The sequence below is a fragment of the Triturus cristatus genome, chromosome 2_2 (assembly GCF_964204655.1).
Source record: "Triturus cristatus chromosome 2_2, aTriCri1.1, whole genome shotgun sequence".
NCBI classification, from domain to species: Eukaryota; Metazoa; Chordata; class Amphibia; order Caudata; family Salamandridae; genus Triturus; species Triturus cristatus.
Genome location: NC_140582.1, coordinates 307,654,806 through 307,669,848, shown reverse-complemented (window position 1 = coordinate 307,669,848; position 15,043 = coordinate 307,654,806). Strand labels below are relative to the sequence as shown.

At 41.9% G+C, this 15,043-nt stretch overlaps 1 protein-coding gene across 5 annotated transcripts in view; it reads left to right on the top strand.

Annotated features, from left to right (window-relative positions):
• Positions 1-15,043, top strand: part of SVEP1 (sushi, von Willebrand factor type A, EGF and pentraxin domain containing 1) — a 1,063,460-nt gene that overhangs the window by 419,045 nt on the left and 629,372 nt on the right. For all 5 annotated transcript variants that reach the window (XM_085641350.1, XM_085641349.1, XM_085641348.1 and 2 more), the window contains exon 5: positions 5,209-5,388. In XM_085641350.1, coding sequence (XP_085497476.1) covers positions 5,209-5,388 — 180 coding nt within the window. The remainder of the gene's footprint in view (positions 1-5,208; positions 5,389-15,043) is intronic.

Genomic DNA, 15,043 nt, shown 5'->3' with positions numbered 1-15,043 from the left:
CCAGAAGGTCTTACAATTTTTTTGCAAGACTGCCTCTTGTAGGACTACCCAGTTTGGTCAAGTATACAAAACACAGTTCCGTAAAGTGCTGCAAAATCATTTTTGATAGAAAATGTTCAGGACACAAGCCAAGCATTATTTGCTAATTTAGCAAATACCCCTTCTGTTGATTAATCAATCATCACAGTTCCCATTGTATTATTCAAAGTAGTGTTTATCATCTTTGGATTTTTTGTGTCTCGATTCTTCTAAAATGTTAATATTTTCATAAGCACGAGCCATAATGTTCTTCAAATCGATTTAATCTCTCCTCCTTTTCTTTCTTTTCACACCCACAATCTAAACCCCTTTTGAAAGAGATTGCTTCAAGAATTTAAAATAAAATAATGATATCAATTATACAAACTAGAACAACAATTAGTGGATTTAGGATTTTTTGAAGTACATCCCCTCTAGTACTATCAAACTATTCAGCAACCTTTGCAAAACCCTTTTCAATTTCACTGAGCTATGCATCAACTGATTCCCACAACCCATGTTCTACAAGAACCTTTGCTTCATGTAAAATATTAGTATTATCACCAATGTAATCAGTTATAAGCTTGCTGGTATTTGGTATGAAAAGTCAGCACTGTTGAATTCTCAACACACAACAGACTCCACCCACATTTGCAAGAAGAATGTCCTATACCAGGCAATTTTGCATCACCATTGAACTATAGCCATTTGCTATTCGTTAATACGAGTTAAAGCTCCAGCAGTGTTGGTAGCTAAGCGGTCTACCGCCGTAGACAACTTCCTAATTTTCACATAATTTAAAGGCACACCAATAGGAGGCAGCAAAACACCAAACACATCCAACAGTGCTGCACTCTCAGTCTTGAATGCATTCTTCAATATTTGTGTTTTTCTTCTGCCTCTTGTAAATCAATCTCTCTCATTTCCTCACAATTTCTACTAATTCTCACCTTTCCTTCATTATATTTTCTAATAAATTCACACTTCACTCAATTTACACAAAAGTTTATTAACATCAGATTTTAAATTAGGTTGCATGATCAATCTAAAATCATTAGAAATAGTCTTCAAATCTTCAGTGTGAGTACTCTCCCAAAGAAACATTGTAGTCCATGAGGTATGGTGCTATGAATTCTCAACCAAGGAAAACCTTAACAAAAACATATTGCATGATAAAGAATAGGTCAGAGGAAGCTCTAAATAGATAACCCTCTCTGAGACAGAAGTTGAGATAAATGTACAGTCATAGTAGTTACTAATATTTGAATAAACATTCTCCTTAAAGTTACTTAGAAATGTATCCGTATGTGCTATTTTTGTTTCTTCGGTTCTATTATATGTAATGCTTAATCTCTTCACTGTCATCAGCAAGTGAATCATATCCACCCGGTGAAGTCACACAACAGTAAGCCAATTAAAAATATTATTTTTGTAACTAATAAAACTATTTGCAAATTTGAGCAGCATCTTTGCTTGCTAGTTGACATACTTTTAATATGAAAATTACCTAAAAAAGCAAAACAATAATCTAACCACTAATTTTATAGGTACAAAATTAAAATGACAGGGTATATAAAACGAAACAGACACTAACCATGGTACTCTGTGCACAAAAATTCTAATTAACCAAAGAGAAATCTTCTATTTTTTTTAAAATAAAAGTTCATCATGGTTCTCCCTCTTTTTTGAAAATAAATTGACAATTTATTATCTTGATGACTTCCAATTCTGACTCAACATCATCTAGATATGATCACTCATGAGCTGTATTCTTTTTATTAGATACTTTTACCCTTGCTGATCTTTTGCCTACAAGCTGGTTACTCTCACTGTCATTAAATTCTTGTTCTGCTTGCAGTAATTCTTCTCTGATTGTTGCTGGTCTTTAAACTTTCTTGAAGACTCTTTTTCTTCCTCCACAGGTTCAACCTACTTAGCTCCTTGTTGCACATTTTTGTTCTTCAAATCCACTTGTGACAACTGCTGCATCTTCGCTTGCCACTTGTTTAACATGTCTCTCTGAAACGGTTTGCATCCCACATTCCACTGCAAACTGATTTCATCTTGGGGTTTTAGAAACTTGAACTATCAGCTTCACTCCTTGATTTTGAGTTTCTTTATTTTTTTTTTTGCTTTTGTTTTACTTGATCTTGATTCTAATCTTGATCCACACAGCAAACTCAAACTTGACATTGTGACTCAGTAGCTGTGGTCATCACTCCTTCATCTGCAATCATTTCACAGCAGTGTTCATAACAACGATCACCTGATAAGGTCTTTCCCACCTCGGCTCCAAGGCAAGACTTACGAACATGCTTGTTCACCACAACCCAATTCTTGGGCCTGAGGTTGAGGCACAATTCTTCTTTTGTTGATGATGTTGCCAAACTGACCTCATGAGTGATAGAATGAATGACATCAGCCAGGCCTTTGCTGTGATTTAATACTCTGCCATCACTTTTTGACAGTGCAGCTGATGGAATGCACATGATTCTTATTACTCTTCACATCAACACTTCATGCAGGGAAAGTCCTGTCTTTTCATTTGGTGTGTTTTTGAGACTCAACAGTGGAAGAGCATCTGGCAATTTCAGTGATGTTTCCGTGCACACTTTTGATAACTTCGGCCTTAGTGTACCTCTATTTATGGCTTCTCATGCTTATGTAGCTACAATGACATCCCTTCTCAGTTTGTAAGTCCATGCACAATATCTTAATTACTTCACTTTTCAAGTGAGTACCTTCACCTGATTCTTAAGAAGTCGGAAAACCCCATTTTGGGATCAATTCCCTCACTAGTAGTTTGGCTATTGTCATGCTGTCACGTCTCTTTGTAGGCTACGCATCAACCTATCATGAGAATAAGCATACAATCATTAAAATGTACTGAAGGTTGTTTCTCTTGCTTCTGCCATTTACCTAAGGTTTTTGCTCTTTACTTCTAAAATGTAAGCTGGAAAAACCCTTCCTCCCTTATGCAGAGCCTGTGTGCTGACCCAGAGATGTGGCCAGGGAAATGAGCAGGCCCCTCCTCGCTGTTCACTCAAAAGTAGAGGTGGGTGAGCCACTGAAAGTTCAAGCCAGGCTCAATCATGAAGGCTGGCTGTGGCTCAGCTCAAACTTGTGTTGGAACCTTGAGCCCATAACAAGCTTAGCTTCCATGGGGCTTCTGCTAGCCGGCCTCCCTCTACCCAGGATGTGATGTACTGCCAGAGCTTCTGACTTTGGATCTGACAAATCTGGTTCAGATCTCGGAGTCAGCAAAACATCCTGTGATTCTGGGCAAATACCATAATCTCCTTCAAATACGTGAGTTCAGAATACCAACTGTACTAAAACATATTGTGTTAATGGACGATAATGTAGCTAACAATAATCTGGGACACATACAGGGTTCACATGACAACTATCTTGCCACCTAAATTCACTAATGGAACTGTCGCCAATGTGGGCATGGGACAGGAGTGGTTCTAGGTTCATGTTTCAAACCTATCACTTTTAAGAAGTACTTCTCAGTGCAGTTTTATAATGTGGGGTATTGATGTTAAAGCGTCCACGCTTTAAAGAAATATAGTTTGACTTTTGAAGAGACTTTATCATCTTTTACATTATATTTGTTGTATGATTTACATAGCAAACATTTTCAAGGCTCAGCTCATGTGAGGGAACTAAGAACCAAGCCAGACCCTTGGCTCACCTCACCCTTTTTTATTTGTTGGTTCGCCCAGCTCTACTCAAAACTGGTTCTGGGGGTAGTTCCCCTCCGACAGGGGTTGGTGCCAGCCTGACTTTGGGGACAAAGGATTGCTTTGTTCAGATTTCACCTTACATGTTATTCTGAAATGGCAGGGCCATCTACAAGTAAAGTTCCCGAGTCCACCCTAACTGGTCTATCTGCAAGGGGAAGAAAAACAACTTCTCACACCCATGCCATTGTTCTTGCTCTAGGAGCAGTCGTCCCACCTCATTAAGGTCAAGCGCTTAGTGGGCAGCAGCTTGATAGCTAATAAAAGCATGAGTTTCCACTTGTCAAAAAAGGGATTTTGACAAGTGTGACAGCAGGTTTTAAGCTGCCACAGTGAGGTTAGACATGGTAGATCTAAAGCCAAGTTTTCCAGGCCAACTTTATGGAGGGCACAATAGATGCTGCAGTTATCAGATTGGTTTTATCTTTCAGGCCCTGGTTACATTTTCTGTACAATATACTAGGGACTTATATTCTAATTAAATAAGGCAATTAGGGGTAAGCTAATTTAATCATGTTTAAAGGGAGAGCACCAGCACTTTACTCCTGAGTAGCAGCGGTAAGGGTGCACAGAGTTCTAAGTTCAGCAAAAATAGAGTCCAGGCAGAAAAAGATAAAAGAAATCTGGGGTGACCATTCAGAAAAGGAGGATTTCCTGCAAATCAGTTTAATGTAAGTCAAGTTAAAAACCATTCTGACTCAGACTGTGTAGAAACATGCAGTGATTCTATCTTTCCTGTAATGGCTTATAAGATGGAAAAATGTTTTCCCATAAATACCTCCTTTCTGATGAACACTTTTCTTTCTTTTTAAGAAGAAAAACTGATAAGAAGAAGGAAAAGCTAGTTCCTATTTTCCTTTTTAAAATGGCAGCTGGTGACTCACTTTTCACAATGCCTGCTAGCTCTGGCAGCAGGCGTTTTGAAGTCAGAACCCAAATGTAATAGCTTAGTACAGTTGAGCAGCTATGTCAACTTGCCTTTAATAAGGAAATTGGAGGCTTTTATTCAGTGATTCCACACTACCATGTAATATACCCTGTTTTATGGTGGACTGAATAAGGCTATGTAGATTTTGGGACATGTATTTTAAATATTTCACATCTGTGGCAATTTATGAATTAACTCTGTAGTTGTTCCAGCTGTACCAAATGTAGCATTTAGATATTTGATAAGTCATTATATCAGGTAGAATTATAAATTATCCAGAGATAAATGCAAGATAATTCAGACAACTTCTAGACATTTGATTTATAATACAGCTAATTCATTCTACTTCATAGAAACAATACATCACATCCATACACTGTTTTTTCAAACATTTTTAAGAAGTCCAAAGCTCTGATGAGCTTTTGGCATTAGCATATGAATTTTAGAAAAAGCAAGTTTGCTTTGTAGATAGATTGAAAACCACTGCTAATAACTTTGTCATCTGTCTGTACTTAGTGGTCCACTGTCCTGAGCTGCATCCCCCAGAGAATGGCTACTTCATCCAGAACGTCTGCAATAACCACTTTGACGCAGCCTGTGGAATTCGGTGCCACAATGGATTTGATCTTGTGGGGAGCAGCATCCGGCTCTGTCAACCAAATGGTGTGTGGTCGGGCTCAGAGGCAACGTGCAAAGGTAGGACAGTCTCTCATTTTGATATAGAGAATTTACCACTGCTTCACAGAGATGTAACACGGGCTAAGTGCACATGTAAACTTCTTATGAGTTATGTGGTCCAGTTCACTGACATTTCATACAGAAACTCTAATGACACATCTTGCTTTGACAGTACTTAATTTGTAAAAACAAATAAGTGCCAGGGCTCACGTCAGGAGGCCACTGCAGCTTGCACCACACGTCACCCCTGCCATGCTGACAATGATAGAAACAACACAACAACTGACCATCACACTATTACAAGTGTGACATTTTGGACTATTCCTGAACCCCAAAGTTATAAGAATGGCTTGGGCGGCAGATAATAGTCATTTTTAATATAGATCTAATTAATATTGTCCGTTGTTGTGGTCTTCTCTAAATTAGCGAGACAGCGCCACCTTGTGGCAGACTGCACCAGCACCCGTGTGCCAAATGATAAACTGCTACATGTCCAGATAGAAGTGGTCCGTTCCCTGCCAAAGTAGCAGGCGGGCCGGACCGGAGGAGGGAGATGGAGGGGAGGCTCGGGGGACAAAAACAAATAACATTTTCTAAAAACTTGCCTGAACAGTGCCGCCACCTGCCGCATCACGCTCTTCTGATCTTCCTTTGGGTACAGGCTTCCAGACTGCACTGCAGCCAATCCTGACGCTGCATGAAAACCGCGTCGGGATTCTCCTGAGTGCTGGCAACTTGCGCTCCCAGGCAGACTGGGAGCCTGTGCCTGCTCTCTCCAGCCCCAGCAATGCAAACCCTCAAGCGCATTGAAGGGAGTGCCCACCACTCCTCCACTAGCAGTGTCATCCCCAAGGCCCGCCCCCATGACCCGTCAGAGTCCTGGGGTGGGTCAAGGGGATCAAACTAAAACAATAATAAAACGGGGTTAAAAACTGTTTTATTATCGTTTTATTTGTTGGTGGTGGCGGGGGGGGATGGCCATCCTTCGCTCTAATCGAGCGGCCGCCGCTGAGTCCAGTTGAATTAGTGATTGATTGTTTTCTTTCTAAGCATTTGGAGAAAAGCTTTTAATTCTTTCAAGCAGCCCGTTATGTATTAGAGATTTCTTACAAACTCTCCAGGTACTGTTTTGAAGATTCAGCACCTCCCAGACTTTATTCAGACGCCAATGGAAAATATTGAAAGAGGGATGGAAATGTATCCGTTCACAACATCTGATCTTCATTGCTTTCATTGGTTATCTGTCCCACGGGGCAAATGTGACGGCTACAAATCTCGTTTATAAGGAAGATAATAGTTAGGCCTGGGCGGTAAATTCCGTTCCGCTTGCAAAATGTGCAGAATTTGGGTAATTTTGCGTTCCGCGGAGGACGCGAGATTGCCCAAAATTGGGCGAACCGCGGCTTCGCGGGCTTTTTTGCTTGTTCGCGCTTTCAAAATGAGAGCACGCAAACAGCGTTCGCGAACAGGAAAAAAGCATCGCGAACGGGCGGAACAAGCATTTCCGCGTGTTCGCGGAACTCTGCATGCTCGCAGAGTTTTTTTACTGTTTCGCTGAGCTTTGCATGGCGCAACTACACAAATTCCGCCCACCCCTAATAATAGTGTTTACATTGATTGGTGGGATTTGAGCACCCAAATCCTTTAGCTTTATGTTCCTCAGGTTCCAAGATTGAGTCTTTCTTACTCTCTAACGAGATACATTTTCATGGCTCCGCTTGTTAACATTTGTCAATGAAATTTCCTGAATCAAAGTCATGGAACTTGGATTAAGTAAATGCAGTTCATTGTTTGGTGTAAAATCCTTTACATACACCACGTAATTGATTTATTTAACAAATACGTTGATTCAAGTCAAAAGTTGTAAGTAATAGCCATGATATGATACTTATTAGACGTGACCTCACAATGAAAAATCAGAGCGGTTAACACTTTTATTGCATGACATATGTTATATGCAGAACAGTTCAGCAATACGATTTGAGAAAGATACACATAATATTAAAGGAGACAGCTTATGGTAGGGGTTCGTGTAGATGGCCATCAGCAGGAATCTTTGAGTTAATCCCCAAAGACCTAGTTAGATTAAGATTTAGATAAATGTTCAATTTCTGCGTCTTCCTTAAAGCTTTTGTGAATGTGACCAGCGTGCTATTTTCCAATATCCCCATCCACATTCTAAGGGGCAGACATGAGCATACTTGGCGCACCGTTTTCGGTTTAGTCGCTGTATAAGCTTCTGGAAGTAGATGAACCTTACTATGGCTTTACTAGTGTCAGAATTTCGTACACGTAGGTGGGAGTGGTGGGCTGATATGGTGTCCTGCTCAAGTGTACCAAGAAGATAAAGCAGGAAATTGTCCAAGTAAATTATAGGTTTATTCACTAAATGCAGGGGTACAGGAACCTCACAAGGAGCAGTAAATGTTCAGAGTTCAGCCCCTAACCTCAAATGCCACTGGCCACACTCCATCCACAAAATATAACAGTGTACTAGTGCTACACAGATGGACACATGGATAGACACAAGAAAAACAAATATACCTCACCAGGCCAAATCTAAGCACAGGCCAAATCTAAGTACAGGTCAAATCTAATAACAAACATGTAATATGCCACAATTGCTAGGCCACTCATAAGGTAAACATCAACCAAGCCTAAACAACACAAATGGGACAGATCACTTTTTGTGTCAGTATTTCTGCTGCCAGTAAAGCATTTTGTGAAGCGAGCTTTGTTTTAATAGGCCAGTTCGTAAAATTCTGATTTGGAATAGATCGCAATCCCGACGAATTTATGAGTATCATTGAGGTGAGTCCCAAATTATGACTCACTCTGATTGGTGGCCATCATAATGATGGTAGTCTGCTAGGTTCAACAGATCCAAATGTCTCGGAGTGCCTTTAAAACTAAACTATGTTATTTGTAATAAAGCCGTTTTCCTTAAAGGAGGTGATGCTGTATTTAAAACTAAAAGTTTACTTTTGTTATGTTTGTTTGAGCGTTGGCACATCCTGGTTCACGTCCGGTTAAAAAAACAGACGGAAACACCAATATCTGTGTTACGATTGCACTGCACAGTGGGGATAAATACAACCATAGACACAGGCAAAATCATCTAATTGAAGAGGCACCCCGCAGTTTCATATTTGTCCCAGGGGACAAGAGTGGAGACAGTGTCCACCCCCAAAAAACTGCCATCTCAGCTTTTGGAAGTGTATTCTCTACCCAAGTAGTCCAGAGAAGCGAACTGCATCCCACCCATTCTCTCTCCGCTAACCACAGAAAAGCACATGGGTATCACACTGTTAGGAAGTATATTATTGTATGCACACGCAGATGCAAAAAGGCATTACATCCAGTGAATGTACATTCTCTGTCTGCTACTAATAGCCATAAAGGTACCCACAAGCAAACGCACGTACTATAACATACTCATAAATTAAATTAAACATTGACAGCACTGAATAGCCAAACCACTGACAAACGCGCCAGAAAGATCAAACAACACATGGCTGAAAATGAAAGATGACAGGGCTAACTATGACCTCTCACAGTACTGGAGAAAAATGAAAAGGCTTCTTCTTGAAATATTTCCTTCTGGGTCATATTAAGTAATATTGGTACACAAAAATATTGTGACACATTGAACAGTTTTCTTGAGCATAAATTGGCATAACGAAAGGTGTGTGCCACCTGGAAACCCAGATCCAGAACTAAATATCCATATTGCTGTCACCCTAACTTTAACTGAAGAATCAGGTGATGCTCATGTTAAGTTTCATATTATTAGGATTCACTAGGATGGAGTCTTTTACATCATACTCTGCTCAGGACCGGATGATGAGCAGGCAACATCAGGAAATGAATGAAATAAGGATAGTATCAAGTACAGCAAACCTGCAATATAACACAGTGCTTAATTTGTGAAAAAAGAAAGTGCTGGGGCTATTGCAGGAGGCCACTGCAGCTAGCACCACCCATTGGCCCGGTCTGCACTGTCAATGGCAGTGCTTGTATTACACTCCATGAAGAGTGGCAATTCAGACTTTTCCAGGCTCCCAAAGTTATAGGAATTGTTTGTGTGCTGCCATTAGTTATTTTTACAGTATATTGAATTGACAAATAACTGTTGTTATGCTCGCCCCTAATTAAACATCGCCACCACATGGCAGACCATCATAGGTGCTGATAATTAAGTGCCGGTGCTGTGCACTGGAAACCACCGGCTCAAATTAAGCTCTGAGCCAACAGCTGACATGAAGATACTAAGGCATATTACTCAATCCTCGCAGGCTAAGCTAAAACCGTCCCAAGCAGTCATCGCAAACACCCTATATAGATCCGTCCACATAAGCAAAAAAATATATAATTGCTTCGTGTCACCATTAGAAAGTGAAATCAATCAATTGTTGGAAGTCGAAGGAATCTGTTTATAAGCAACACTTTACCAACAAATGGACATTGTATGTGCAAAAGAAGCGTTTCAGACAGAATGCAAACAGGTATCTTTTAAATGTGTATCAATGGAGGAACACGTTACATTAAATAGCGCAACCACTGTACGCACATTTACAAATGGTCTAAAGAGGGGTCTGAGCGCCACTCAGCAGGTTACGGGTGTCCTATCAGTGCATCATCCAGCAGTGCCCGTGGGAGTAGATTCCCCAAACCAACATTTAATTGTAAAGGTTGTGAATCGCTCCTTTATTCTTTCCTAGGGGCATACTATCAAGCACGGCGTTAAAATTATCGCCGCTTTGGCGGCAGTTTTCTGCCGCTAAAGCGGCGATAATTTTAACGCCGTGCTTGATAATATGCCGCAGAGAATTGCAATAGAAGCCCATGTTGACACCAGAACATGGGCTTCTATGGGAATTCTCCAGGACATATTATAAAGGCCATTACCGCCGCTTTAGCGGCAGTTGTCTGCCGCTAAAGCGGCGATAATTTTAACGCCGTGTCTTGATAATATGCCCCCTAATTTCGAGCAGGGTTCTTAAACGACTCATGGTACATATTATCAAGGACGGCGTTAAAATTATCGCCGGTTTAGCAGCAGAAAACTGCAGCTAAAGCGGCGATAATGGGCTTGATAATATGCCACAGAGAATTCCAATAGAAGCCCATGTTCACACCAGAACCTGGGCTTCTATGGGAATTCTCTGCGGCATATTATCAAGCCCATTATGGCCGCTTTAGCTGCAGATTTCTACCGGTAAAGCGGCGATAATTTCAACGCCGTCCTTGATAATATGCCCCGAAATTCGGCTTTCAAACTAATCCTCTCAACAGCCAATGAGCGAAATAAGACATTCGGCTGAGCCTGTTTTCAACCACCTCACAAGCACAGAAGATTCAAACCTATGTGTGGAATAAGAAAGAGGAGAGATGAGGAAGCGATGAAGTTAGGAAACTTCGCCTTTTCTGATCCCCTCTTTCTGTGGGAACTCTTCCTATAAGTCGCATCCTGTATTGGTTTTGGCATTTCTATGCAGTCTTTCTTTAACTTGGAGTTTACGTTGCCTTTGTAAAGAGTGTTCTGCCAGATGCACAGCTGGATGTTATTTCACGGGGCTCGGCTGTAAGTGAGCTATTTTCACTTATTAGTCTTATTAAGCCCTTCTGTCTGCTTAGCTTGATCCACAGAGCGATATATAATGCGTGCACCTTTCTCCCACAGTTTAGTCTAAGCAACAGCTGGAAACAGAAAAAGCAATCTTTGGCTTCCTTTAGCTTTGACTGCCTAGTAGGAAGGTCATTAGTTCTGAAGTAAGTAGCACGATAAGATGACCTGAGAGAGAAGTGGAATCCTTGTCCTTCCTGCATTTGATGATATCACAAGGAGAGCTTGCTGTACTTAATTTTAGCACACAACTGGATTTCTGGAACCAAACCACATCTATCAAAGGCAGGAATCACTGGAAAAATATCTTTAAGGAAGTTCTCTTGAAACTATCTGAGATGCAAATGCATGTCATTTCCTGAATGTGTTCTTCAGAAGGTGGTGACTCAATGCTGAGCTAGTTTTAGTATTTGCTAATCTTATCATGCTGAAGAGCGGCTGAGCATGTGGATTTACCCACTCATTTCCACTTCTCCACTGTTACAAAAGACCTGTATGGCCTGTCATAATGTTGAGGGGCTATGTTAAGCAGCAGCTGTGTACACTTCCTACAGCTTGATTTGTTGAGGAACAGGAAGTCCCACCACAAGGATTCTCCTACGAGGTGAGAAGGTGTCACATACCTAAAACCAGTTGTGATACATAGCAATGTTTACTCATCAACACTGGTACTCTATTGCTCCTCTGGGCACAACAATTCTCTCCTTGTACCTGTCATTTTATTCATTGTTGACACTGCCCTTTTTTAAATATTACTATTCGCTCAATAGGTAACTGCTAAGTTCTATTTATCAAGGGACTTGGTTTCTCCTATAAACATGTGAGCCTAAAATGATTATGTATTCAACTTTTATTACTTTGAACATGTGATCTAATTTACAGATGTGGTTTATCATTTGCTACCAAGTTTAGTCCAGTTAATAGATTACATCTGAACCTTACAGTTTGTGTTATGATGTGTTATGTTATTTTCTGGCATGTCATCACAGGTAAAAGCTTAGAGAGGTTAACAGTATTGGAGATCCAACATTTTATAAACAACTAAACCCTCAAGGAGTTATCACCCTTATTTATTTATTTTATTTATTTGAAAAGTTTTATATAGTGCTGGCTAGACCCGGAGTTATCAGAGCGTTTTACATGAAAATCAGCGTGTTACAGGTTACATAGCTACATCAATTAAATCAAAGAATCATTCTGGGAGGAGTAGGGGAGGGGAGGGAAGAAGACACAACGGGAAAACGAGGAAAACAATGTCAGCTGACCGGCTGGGTAGGTGACGGCCGAGGGGGTGAAACTAGGGCCAGACTCCCCGATAGCTGCATATGACAGCTCCACCGGGCATCGGCTAAGGTTGCTCGTGCACCGAGGTAAGTACGGTTACATAGTTACACATCAATTAAATCAGAGAGTCACTGGGAGGAGGAGGCGGAGGGAAGGAGAACATAACGAGGAAACAAGGAAAACAATGTCAGATGTCCGGCTGGGTAGGTGACGGTCGAGGGGGTGAAACCAGGGCCAGACTCCTCCATAGCTGCTTATGACAGCTCCACCGGACATCGGCCACGGTTGCTCGTGCACCGAGATAAGTACCAACAGTTTTAGTATCCGCCCAGGGGGCATCGTCAAAGGACTATCGAAAGTTCCATCAGTAATGGGCCATGTAAATTTCAGCTCCGTGGAATGTACCATGATCAAGGTTTCCGACCGGGGGGCATTGTCATGGACAAATTGGCAGCACCCATCCTGGAGGTATTGGGAAGCTAAGAATTGCTGTTGGGATAATATGCACTCAATAGCAGTGCTAAATGCTAGCTTGAGGTCAGGCATGGGTAGTTGCCCAGGATTGTTCTCACATTAGTACTACTTGCCGCTTCTCCTAAAGGGTCACAGGGGGCCGCGCGTATTCCGGACACTTTATCAGGCACTTCACTGGGCGCATCATGTGGAGATTCCCTTGCTGGGCATTTCGAGCTCCATCTTGGGGTCAGGCGGCACGTAGAGGGGTAACCTCGCCACACTTAGTGCAAACCCTCTTTTTGCTATGACACCCCACTGGTTTTGGGGAATGTAGTAGATTGCACCCCTAGTGTCACGCCACATTTGCACTCACCCCCTCCGTCGCACTCAGGTTCCACACTGATGGTGGTTGCTGACTTCCCTGGGACGCTTGTGTCTGGTTCCAATAGGGGTCATACATTCATGTGAGTCGGCGCATCTTTCCGATCTCCAGCTAGTCACGATCGTTCACTACCCCGTCACAGGTAGCTTGCAGCCTGTCTTCTCCACCGGGGCAGTCTTGGTCCGACTCTATGCCACTGTCTGCAAGTCAGCCCGTATGCGTGTCTCCCATGACTGCGCACTCCCACCGGTGCTCCCTGTGCTCACCATGTGCCGGAAGTTGATAACTGCGCCATTCATGAATACGCCGGTGGTCTGCGCGGCCACTGGGGACTCAATTCTTCCCTGCCGCTTTATTTTACGTTGCTTCGGGCAGCAACCAGGTCAGTCTTAAATCTGCACCCCCATCGGCCACACTCACAAGCTTACATCGGAGCTCCATTGTTCTTATCGACAATGGGAGTCAAGCGTCCCTACCCCACTTCAGGAACATTACTGCTGAATCAGGCTGCCTCACCGTGAAGCTGATCTTCGCTTCAGCTTGTCCGATTTCTTCAGTTTCTCGACAGGCGGGTCCCCAGTGTGTTCTGCTGCAGCAATAAACTACTTTGGTTGTCAGTTTCACCAGATTATATGCGGATTTTCCCCCTCACGGGTGAGCTCGGTCGGAGCCGCTTTACGATGTGATCATCTCCTCCCCGTGGCTCCTCCTGTGCACCCTTAGTTCTACAACTGTCCATGACTACTGTCTTTGTGAGTAAGCCTATATCTCGCTGTTTCCAGCTACCTAAAGAGAAGTCTTGCACTTGGTAGTGGAGGCTGCAGTGATCCAACTCCAACTGATCTGACTTCCTTCCCTCTCTGTTTTCAAAGATAACAAAGAGGGGGATGGGATTAATAATTGGCTGTGATAAAATGAAATCCGGCTAACAGTTGTTAAAAACAAATATAAAAAGAGGCTTATGTATAAATTGATTTTAAGTTCCAGAATGTATCCTTCAAGATTATCAACAATAGTTATATGTTCAAAAACATCTTCCTTGTAAAGAATAATACTCACTTACTCAGAAATGAACAATGTATTCTTTGTGACACCAAGGATGAGAAAAGTACTTCCTGGCATCAATTAATTGATAGACAGTGTTGAAAATTAAGTTACTGGTTAATTGGGATGAAACCCTACTCAAGCAGCAACCACAATCTCTTTCAGGGTGAAGCACACACAAACCCCAAATTAACCTGTGCCTAACTCTCTGGTAGCCTGGATTAAAAGCAGTCAGGCTTAACTTTGAGGCAATGTGTAAAGTATTTATGCAGCACCTCAAACTGTGATAAAGTGAAAACACAACAAAAGTAAAATCCAACACCAAATTAGAAAAATAGATTAACATTTAATACATTATTTGAGTCCAAAATGACAAAAATCCAAACAATAGCACCGATGATATGAAATTTTAAATATGAATGCGAAAATAGTCATCACTATGGTCATGCCGGACTGGGACAAAGTCACAAGTTTAGGTTGACCGCGATGGAGCACTAGCCACATACAGGGACTACGTTAAGGCCATTGAACAAGAGTACCTTAGGTCCTGGATGCGGAGCGTTCCGAGATCCCACGTTCAGAATGTGTTGTGCACTGGAGGTTCTTAGGAAATGTGAGGCTTTAATGCAAGGTCTTGCGTCATCGTCGGGGAAGTGGTTGATGAGGGGCTTGCAAAGAGAATTCCTGCGTTGAAGGTGTGCTGTGTAATCGCGGTTCAGTAGAAGTTATGAGGATGGTGATGCACAGTTCTTCAACGTTGTCGAGGATGCTGTTGAAGCTTGTGATGCGAAGTCCTGAATCAGGGATGCGTTGTGCAGCCTCAGTTCCAAATCAGAGATGCAAGGAGATGCATCTTGCTGTGTTGGTTCGCCCACAGGACC